General features: G+C 44.1%; 1 protein-coding gene across 2 annotated transcripts; it reads right to left on the bottom strand.

The window, feature by feature from the left end:
* Positions 1–2,462: 2,462 nt before the first annotated feature.
* On the bottom strand, positions 2,463–5,479 carry BBS10 (Bardet-Biedl syndrome 10). Of its 2 annotated transcripts, none has more exons than XM_074984022.1 (2): positions 4,936–5,479; positions 2,463–4,693 (listed from the first exon to the last, which is right to left on the bottom strand). In XM_074984022.1, exons 1-2 carry the CDS (start codon positions 5,124–5,126, stop codon positions 2,674–2,676), a joined length of 2,211 nt encoding a protein of 736 aa, XP_074840123.1. In that variant the 5' UTR covers positions 5,127–5,479; the 3' UTR covers positions 2,463–2,673. The 2 variants fall into 2 exon arrangements, with proteins under 2 accessions (XP_074840123.1, XP_074840124.1); XM_074984023.1 differs by having other exon boundaries at positions 4,826–5,015.
* Between the last annotated feature and the right edge of the window lie 4,691 nt (positions 5,480–10,170).

Genomic DNA, 10,170 nt, shown 5'->3' with positions numbered 1-10,170 from the left:
TATTGACCAAGGAGACGACCTCCCAGGAGAGGAGCAGAAGGGAGCAAGAAGCCAAAGGTTCAGAGGGGGTCCCATGATAGCACAAGATTTGGGTACTATGGGAAGACCCTTTTCTAGATGGGCAGGTACAGGTTCTCTAAGTTTTTCAGGAACTGTGTCACCCTGGGATCGGTTAAGATCGACCTGGCCTGAAGTGGACAGTAGAATGCTGAAATGGCCACAAATTATACCTTGACTGAAGACAACCACAATCCCTGGAGCTTAAATTGCAGAAAATAACCCAGGATACCTTGCAATGAGGCCACCTCAGCACAAATGTGCTTGTTCAAGGCCCCCTGTATGAAGCACTTCCAATTTGTCACTAAAGTATCCCTGGTGGATGGCCGCCTGCTGCCCGGAAGGACCTGCTGGACTGCTACAAAGAATTCCTACTTATACTTAGTTAGTACCTGATGGACCATTATGCAGCATTCAACTTATCCATACTTAGATGGAACAGCTATGACATCAGGTGCAGCAACATCAGACTTGCATGCAGCAGACTGCCATGGTTCTGGGACAGCAGATCCAGCCAGAGGCCACTACAGTGGATTGGCTGCTGAAAGACTCAGCAGTATCCTGAACCAGTGCTGGTGAAGCCAAACCAGGGATATGAGAATGACCAATGATTTATTATGTTTGACTTTTAGCTGGACCTTGTGGATCAGCAGCACCTCCTGAAAAGCATACATCAACACTCCCACCCATGGAAACAGGAATGTGTCTGATAGGGATCACTTATTCCTGCTGTATAGAGAACAGAACTTGTAGCACTTCCTCTTATGCCTGTATGCAAACAGGGCCACCTAGGAAATCCTCTGCTGTCAAAAGATCAGACAGACTAAGTCCAGATGGAGAGACCACTTGTGGTGAGAGAAGGTCCTGCTGAGGTAATCTGCCATGCTATCTTGGCTTCAGTAGGTGGGTGGCCACCAGATGAGTAGCATGTTGCATACACAATTCCAGAGGTATGACACAGAGCCGAGGACCTGGCACTATTTTGCCTCTTGCTGTAAGGTATTGTGGCTGTACTATCAGTGAGGACCTGCACTCCTGCTTTTTTGGTGGACAAACACACCTGACAGGCCAGGCCTTAAGCTCTGATATTAATATGAAGGGTTAAGTTTTAGCCAACTACCTTTGATGCTGAGCTTGCCCAGATGTGGCTCCCTAGCCCACGTCTGGTGCATACAAAACTAGAGTGGGAAAAGGTAATGGGGACATAAAGGCCTTGTCTACACTAGCCAAAAACTTCGAAATTGCCATGCAAATGGCCATTCCGAAGTTTACTAATGAAGCGCTGAAACATATTCAGCACCTCATTAGCATATGGACAGCTGCGGCACTTCAAAATTGATGCAGCTCGCCACCGCACGGCTTGTCCAGACGGGGCTCCTTTTCGAAAGGACCCTGCCTACGCTGAAGTCCCCTTATTCCCATCTGCTCATAGGAATAAGGGGACTTCAAAGTAGCCGGGGTCCTTTTGAAAAGGAGCCCCGTCTGGACAAGCCGTGTCAATTTCGAAGTGCCGTGGCTGCCCGCATGCTAATGAGGCACTGAATATGTATATCACCACTTCATTAGTAAACTTTGAAATGGCCATTTGCATGGCCATTTCGAAGTTTTTGGCTAGTGTAGATGTAGCCAAAGGGAACTCCACACAGCACTAACTGGGGTCTAGCCACCAGTTCAAAAATGAGGATGAGGTCTGGAACTGTGACTGTTCAGTCCAAGGGGGGCCTGCTGAGAATGTAGGCCATTGCTAGCTATGTGGGCAGAGAACTTAGATGTTCTGGGTGTGCCTGAGTACACATTTATGCTGCCACTCAGGCCATCAGCCACACACTAGCATGGGCCATAGTGGATAGATGCCTTTTATGTGGATGATGAGATCCATCTTGCTCCCACACAGGTCATCAGTCACAGGCTAGCGTAGGCCACAGTGGCTAAATGCCTCTTATGTGGATGATGAAATCCATCTTATCTTGAAAGCATGCGTCCACAAAGCTGGACTCACATGGAATCAAGAACAGCCATGGCCAACTGCATACTATTGTATCTGTATGGCTATGTCTACACTAGCCCCAAACTTCGAAATGGCCATTTACATGGCCATTTAGAAGTTTACTAATGAAGCGCTGAAATACATATTCAGCGCCTCATTAGCATGCAGGCGGCTGCAGCACTTTGACGCGGCTTGCCGCTGTGTGGCTTGTCCCAACAGGGCTCCTTTTCGAAAGGACCCCGGCTACTTTGAAGTCCCCTTATTCCCATCTGCTCATAGGAATAAGGGGACTTCGAAGTAGTCAGGGTCCTTTCAAAAAGCAGCCCCCTCGAGACGAGCTACGTCAATTTCGAAGTGCTGCGGCTGCCTACATGCTAATGAGGCACTGAATATGTACTTCAGCGCTTCATTAGTAAACTTCAAAATGGCCATTTCGAAGTTTGGGGCTAGTGTAGACACGGCCTATGTGTTTTAACAGAAGGTGCTTTGATGAATTCAACAGCAATAAAACCAAGTAATGACCTGCTTTTATTTCCCTCATTGTTACAGAAAAAAGTATTTGGCCTTGCACTGAGCGCTAGGCATCCAAACTTGACCAGAACACATAGGAAAAACAAAAAAACTTGCCTTCACAAGTCTTCTTCTGAATCATTATCCTCAGTCTCCTGAGGTAGTCTCCTAATACCAATTATTAAATCAATAGTCAGAAGTTTTGTAACACAATGAAGAACAGAAGCTACTATTTGATATTTACAATACACTGATTCTAAACCTTGTTGTTTCATAAGCAATTGCTGATTAGTATGAAGTGCACTAGTGGCTTTGAAATAGACCTGAGTAAGACTGTTCTTTTTTGTTGTTCTGTAAAGTATTTTTGGAATGCATAGCAATGCATCAGCAATTACTGTAGAAATAACACTTATTCTTGGTTGCTGGCACTGTTTTGCATAGGAATGGAAATAATAATGTAACAGGATCTCAAAGTTACCTCCTACTGGCAAAACTGAGCCTGCCTGCACGATAAAGTCTGTGTAACTTTGGACTGCGTGCTTATAACTCTTCACACACTTAAATGGAATTGTATAACTGCCTGCTTTCAAACAGGCTTTTGCAACATTTACCTCTTTGGATACAACAGATGCACTGGTGTTTTCTACTGCTGTCATAGCATCATTACAAAACTCGTGATTGTTCACAACTGGCTCACTCTTATTCCTTATCCACATTTCACTTTGATGATTACATTTCAGTGGTGGCTTCTGTAATTCTGGAAACGTAAAATCATGTTCCAATTTTACAATGGGAATGGCTACATTTGAGGATTTTTGCATGATAGTTTGACTATATGATGGATTTTCATCTACTCCTGAATAAGAACCTGTGAACTGTTTTTCTGCTTCAGCTGTACATGTTTTCAGTTGTTGTATGTTGACATGTTCCCCATTACAAGAAATAGTCTCCATTACGAATTTTTGTTGAGTAGATGAATCTTGCCAACTACAGTGTACAGCTTTTGAAGTATTATTTGGGTTTTCAGGTTGGACTTCACATCTGTCACTCAAACCAACTGCTTTAAATAGTTGCTCTAACATTTTAAATGCTCCTTGAAAAGCAGAGGCATGTTGCTCAGTGACTCCATGCACTGGTCCACAAAAGATCACACAGTGAGGCTGAAAGCCACATGTCTTTGTCAAGCCAAGATGAACATATCTCTTGGAGCCAAGCACAAGAGGCCGACAAAATTTTGCTACCATGGTTTCAGAGATCTCACTGTGCATATTGTCCTGGGTGGCTATAAATGGTGAGGTACCTGTGGTCTTACAGAGAAGAGAGATTTCTTCTGCTGATAAACACTCTACAATAGAGATACCACTCATTTTTGCATAGTAAATAACTATTTCCTGTTGTTTCACACTTGACAATAATACTTTTATATTGTTATTCTGCAAGTGTTTCATTATAGCTTCTGCTCTTTTCTCAAGCCAGACCTGAGAAGCCTGATACTGAATTTCTGCATTTACAACAAACTCTAGACCAGAGGCAGAAAGAGCAGAGCCAATGGATTCTGTTATAATTAATATTCTTATGTCACCATCTGCTGGACAGTACACACCAAAATCTCTGTGAAGAACAAGTCCCTCTAAGATCCTGGTATTTGAAACAGGAAGTCCTGTTACAGCAGAATGCAATTCTACAAAATATTCATTGACCAATTTCAGCATTTCATTTCTACCATTTGTGAAAGGTTTACATTTGTAATAGAAATCACAGCTCAATTGGGAAAGAAGCTTCTGATGACTATTTCCTATTCTTCCACAAAAATAAGCTTCTAATATTGACTCCATTGTACACCTACTTATCTCTCCTTCCCAGCTAGAAAAAGCTGAGAGAAAATGTTTGCTTAGGTCTTCTGCCATGATCTGGTCCAATACATGAGTATGAAATGTCATAAGAGATTGAGATATTTGCTTCAGACTGTGATGTTTTTGATATCCCTCTCGCCTTTGAATAGCCTCACAAAATGAAGAGCCTTCTCTTTTACCAAGAGCTGCTTGAAGTCCTCTGAGTAATTCAGACAACAAGATGATGAATGTTTTAGCACCATCTCCAGTCATGCTGTGGTGCGTGGAGACACAAGCTACCATCATTCTGGTAGGAAAAGAAAAACAAAGTAATTAAGGCTTTTACAAGCACATTTTAATCAGCTGTTTCAATGAATTACCAAAAAAAAGTGTTCCAATTATTCATTTTAACAAATAACACTAGTCACTCACAACTGACCTCGTTTAACATTTCAACAAATGGGAAGACATTTGCTCAGGTCTGAAAGATATGCTCGTCACAGAAGAAGAGTCAGGCACCAGCGGGACAAGCAGCCGGGCCGGGGTTACCTGGCTGTGGGCGAATCCAGGTTCAGCGCCTCCAGCACGCGCCTCCCGTCCCGCGTGAGCAGCATCTCTCCCGTAGGCCGGGTCAGTAGCACGTACCCCCCGCGCGGCCCGAGCGCGCCCCGCACCAGGCTCGCTAGCACCTCAGCCTCCTGCACCAGTCGCCCCAAGTCTAGGCACACCGCGGACGCCATGGAAACCGCTTCCCCTTGAAGCGGTGGAGGCTAGAATGTCGCGACGTCAGCACGTTTGAACGAGATAACGTATCAGTCACAGGCTGGGTGAAAGCTCCACCCCTTGCTGCGGAAGGGGTGGGGCCGCGCATGTGCCAGGGTCTCCTTCTCCAGGACACGCCCCTGTCCCGAAAGGGAAGCAGCCTCGCTCCGAGCCTCTCGAGACTGGTGCATGCGCAGTGGCGACAGGGGCCCGCGCTAAGAGTGACGTCACTCAGGGGCAGGCGGTTCCTGCGAATGGGGCTGCAGAGGAGGGAGGCGCTCGGAACGTGAGGCGAGGCGCAGCATGGGCCTGCGACGCCCGTGTTGGAGCGCCGGGAATGGGCGGTAGCGGCCAGGGGCTCAGCACTGTGCGGTCCCTGGCCCCGCCCCGGGCATCCCTCCGCCCCGCCCCCTCCCCCCCGGACACACACAATACAGCCGCGCGGGAACCGGCTCAGCTTCGCCCTGGGGGGGAACCGCCGGTCACTTCTAGTGAGCTCAGGCCTAGCGCATTCTTTGTGACCCAGGGGCCTCTCCACTCCGTGCGAGGCCCGGGGGGGCCCTTCCCCCCACCCCACCCAAAGACCCTCGCTTTGGTGTTTTCCCTTCCCCCAGCCTCAGAGGGAGCCAGCTGAGGAGCGAGCCCTGGGGTGGGGACAGAGAGGATGGGGGTTCAGAGCTGGGGGTTTGGCTGTAGGCTCTGGTGTAGGGAAGAGAGAAGGTTTAAGGTGCAGGAGCAGACTTAGGCGGGGTGGCAGGAAGGCTTGCAGGGTGCAGGCTTCAGGAAGGCCTAGGAATGCAAGACGGGAGGCAGGCCTGGAGTAGGGGGAGTGTAGTATGAGCTCAAGGAGGGGATTAAATTCTGGGTTAGGGCGCACGCACTGTTACAGTAGAGGAGGGCATGGCTTCTGGCCCAGGGGTTGGGGTGTAGCTTAGCAGTACTTACCTCAGATGGCTCCCTGGCCTGGTTGCAGCAGGGCTAAAGCTCTAGCTCTGTATAGCTCCAAGCAGCAGCTAGCATGTTTGGCTCCTAAAGCACAATAGCAGCCCAGCAGTTCCACTCCTGCAAGCGTCATGTGCTTTTTGAGTAGCAGCATGGCCTTGGGCCCTAGGTGCAGGGGTGGCCAGATAGGTTCTGAGCCCATGTGAATGGTACAGCTGGCATTAATGGTGCGGAAGCATACAGAGCCTCTCTGAACTTGGGTCTCAGATGTCACAGGGAGTCGCCCTTTGCAGCACCCAGATACAGCTGGGGATTGCACCTTAGCCATGCTGTACTGCTGACCAGATTTTAAAGGTCCAGTTAGTAGTTCTGACTGTAGCCACCCCTGTTCCTCTCTGACCAGGCATTCTAGTTGAAAACCAGACACCTGGTAACTCTAAACCTTTCACTATTATGTTACTGCCAGAATTCATTAGTGGAATCCATAGACATCTCAAACTACTCAAATAGACAAAAGTACCCTGTACACACAGGAGCATTTCAATCTAGGGCTGCAGATCAGAGCTAGGGCTGTAGTCCACACCCAAAGGACCACATCTTTTGCTGCAATTTCACTTAAAAGAGACACATTCCTTCAATCAAAAAGCACAGTGATAAAAGACTTGTCAAACATCCTCCTGCATATTTATGTATTGTTAAGACTGTCAGTTAATCCTTGTGATTAAATCTAGTAACCTACATTTAAAAAAATAGCAATATTAATCACACCCAAAAATAAAGTTAATTTGGATGTTTACTTTTTAAAAATACTGATTTTAATTGTAATACAGAATACACTCTGCTTCATTTTATGTTTATTTCCATTGCAAATATTTGTAAATGAAAGAAACAATACAGGTTGAACCTCTCTAATCCAGCACACTTAGGACCTGATCAGTGCCAAATGAGTGGAAGTCAATATTGTCTAGCAGCATTAACACCCCAACTTTATGGGACCACAGGAAACTTGGCCACACCCATGTAAGTGGTCACCTAGCTAGCTAAAGTCATGCTGGACAATGAATGTTGGATGCGTGCGCCAGAATAGAGACACTCAACCTATATTTTTCAGTTCCCTTCATACAAGTACATTCAGACAATTGCTAAAACAAGTTTATTTACATTACAGGAGATAATGCTGCTTGCTTAGTGCCACCAGAATATTACATCAGCCATATGCATGGCATTGATGTAGCTGGCACTGCAAGGTATTTCTGCTCCAGATATGCTAAATATTTGTATGTCCCTTCATACTTCCACTTGTAGGCTCTGAAGTTTTACATTTTTTTTTTTTTGAGCACAGATATAAAATAGTTTTTTTTAAGTTGCACTTTAAGGGAAAAAATTGCACTTTAGCAGTGGATCTCAGCTGCTCCATGTTACTATACCCCTTTCAGGAGTCTGATTTGTTTTGAGTACTCCCAAGTTTACCTCACTGAAAATCTACTTGCTTATAAAAATCAGGCACAAAAATACAAGAGAGTAACAGAACACTTACTGAAAAAATTGCTCTCTCTCATTTTACAATATAATTGTAAAATAATGAATATAAATATTGTACTTATTTTCAATGATAGGATATAGAAAAGAATACAATTATCTGCATTAAATTGTAGTTAATACTGACTGCCAGGTGGGACACATGGAGGGTGAGGATAAGACCTCTGGCTGACAGATGCAGATTCTGGGGTGGGACTAGGCATGCAGGGTTTGGATTGCAAGAAGGTGCTTTGGGCTGGAATGAAGGAGTTTAGGGCCAGGAAGGGGATCAGGGATGGGGCAGTGGGTACAGACCCTGGAGTGGGTCTGGGGATGAGAAGTTTGGGGTATAGGAAAGTGCTTCAGGCTGGGATCAAATGGTTTGGAACTGCGGTGTCCAATATGCTTCCCATTTGTCTCATATGGCAAAGAGGAAACCATGCTTGTTGCTAAATGGACTGTCCTCTGCCTACTCTGTGCATGCACTCCATTACTTGGTAGCACAAGCACCTGTGGCTCTGGTGAGTAGTCTTGGTGGATGGGGGGCACCTGATTGGGAGGGTGGGGGCTGTGGCAATTGTAAACTTTCTTTTGGACACCACTGGTTTGGACGATGGGTGGGGGAAATCAGGATTTAGGCAGCACTTCAGTGAAGTGGCTCGTGGACGCAGTGTCCCCATCCCCCTGCCAGCTCCTACATGGGCAGGGCCCTAGCGCTCTGCAGGACTGGAGCTTGGGGCAGGGGCAGTGGCAGCATGCAGAGCTCCCTAGCTGCCTCTGTTTCTGGGAGCCATGCAGAGTGGAACAAGACAAGATCCTGCCCCTGCTCCCCAGCAGGAGCTTAAGGGCTTGATTAAAACATTTGACAGGTCAGATGCGTGGGCTGTAGTTTGCCCACCCCTGCCTCAGGTGAACCATATACTAAATCTGTAATCAGAAACCAGAAAACAACTAAAACAAGGAACAATGGAAACCCAGGGATAAATGATTCTGTAATCAATGTGAAGTGTTGCTCTCTGAACCATTCCCACAATCCCTTGAAAATGCAGAGGTGTCAGATGCACAAACATGATTCCATATGCTGTGCTTATGTTGATCACATCTCTTTATTCATTAGTCATACAAAACTATTGACCAGTGGTAGTGCTTTAATTTACAGATGACCATTTAACAAAATGTTTAACTCAGATGTACATACAGGCATGCGATACAGTAATAACTTCAGGATCCTTCTAAAGAATTCATAGCAGTTCTTATGACATTACATACACGTAGCATTTTTAAATAACCTGAGCAATACTATACTACAGCAATTTTAACATGATATATGGAGAAACAAAAAACATACAGGAATAAAGGATTTTTCCTTCTATAAATATTTTACTACATACATTCACATTCATTTTTGTCATGGGATCTGGCTCTTTATGTATTCTGTGAATTGAATTAATGAAATACTGGTCCTATACAGCTTTTGTATAACAGTCCATTTTCAATTTTCTAAAAAAATGTAACAGTACAAAAATTCAAACAATGCATAACATAATAGAAAAAGTGAACAACATTGTGCTAATTGAGTTACCTGAAGTTCTGAAACTAGAAAATGAAGAATTAGATAACAGTGGAAAGCTATGTATTTTAAAGAGTAATTTTCCCATACAGTTGGCTACACCCTTGGTTTGTGATATGTACAAAATAACTAGTAAATTAAAAACATAAGTGTTTAAGGGGAATATTTTAATAGACACAAAACAGGATTTGGGTGCCTTGTTGCCCTTCAACATTTCTCCTTCCCCCAGTTTCTTCTTTGGATCAGTCAAGTACAAATTGAAGCCAAAAATAATCTATCTGTGATGTGAAGTTATTATGGCTATTTCTGTAACATCACAAACAAAATACTGCAGCTTCATTGTACAGAAAAAAATCAGACTCATTGGTTACTAGCTAGAAATTTTAGAAGACAGAAAGAAGTGGAAGGTGGATTTTTTTATAGCGATATCTGATTTTAAAAATCTAAATGGGAAAGAGTCTTCAAAAACATAGCCCCCACAAAAGGTAAGCTGTATGTATGGCACATATTTGACAAGTCTCCTTTATATACCTCAAAACAGTGTGAAATCCATTAAGAAGGCACTGTTTACAATACTCAAATATCTATTTTCAGTGATTTCCAAAGAGTTCAGGATATATTTGAAAAACGATCAAACTTTTGTAAGAGTACAGCATTCTTGTTACACTTTGTTTAAAAAAAACAAAAAAACCAACAACCTTATTGGTGAAATCATGGCCTTTAAGGAAAACTGCCACCAAGTTGTGCTAGACAAATATATTGAATCCAAATTTTGTCTCTCTGATATTAAACCAAGAAGGATTTCCTAAAGGCACAGGAGACAACTATAAAATACAGAAAACATCTTACAAGACAATTAGAATGAAGTTTCAGGATTTAATTTAAAAAAAAAAAAACAACCCATGCTGTACCCTTATAAATAATGCAAACTTTTTGAAAAGTAGCCAACATATGAAATACAATAAATATTATCTATTGCTGGAATTATGCTT

Source organism: Carettochelys insculpta, chromosome 1, assembly GCF_033958435.1.
Source record: "Carettochelys insculpta isolate YL-2023 chromosome 1, ASM3395843v1, whole genome shotgun sequence".
Taxonomy (NCBI): domain Eukaryota; kingdom Metazoa; phylum Chordata; order Testudines; family Carettochelyidae; genus Carettochelys; species Carettochelys insculpta.
This window is presented reverse-complemented; position numbering and strand designations above follow the sequence as displayed.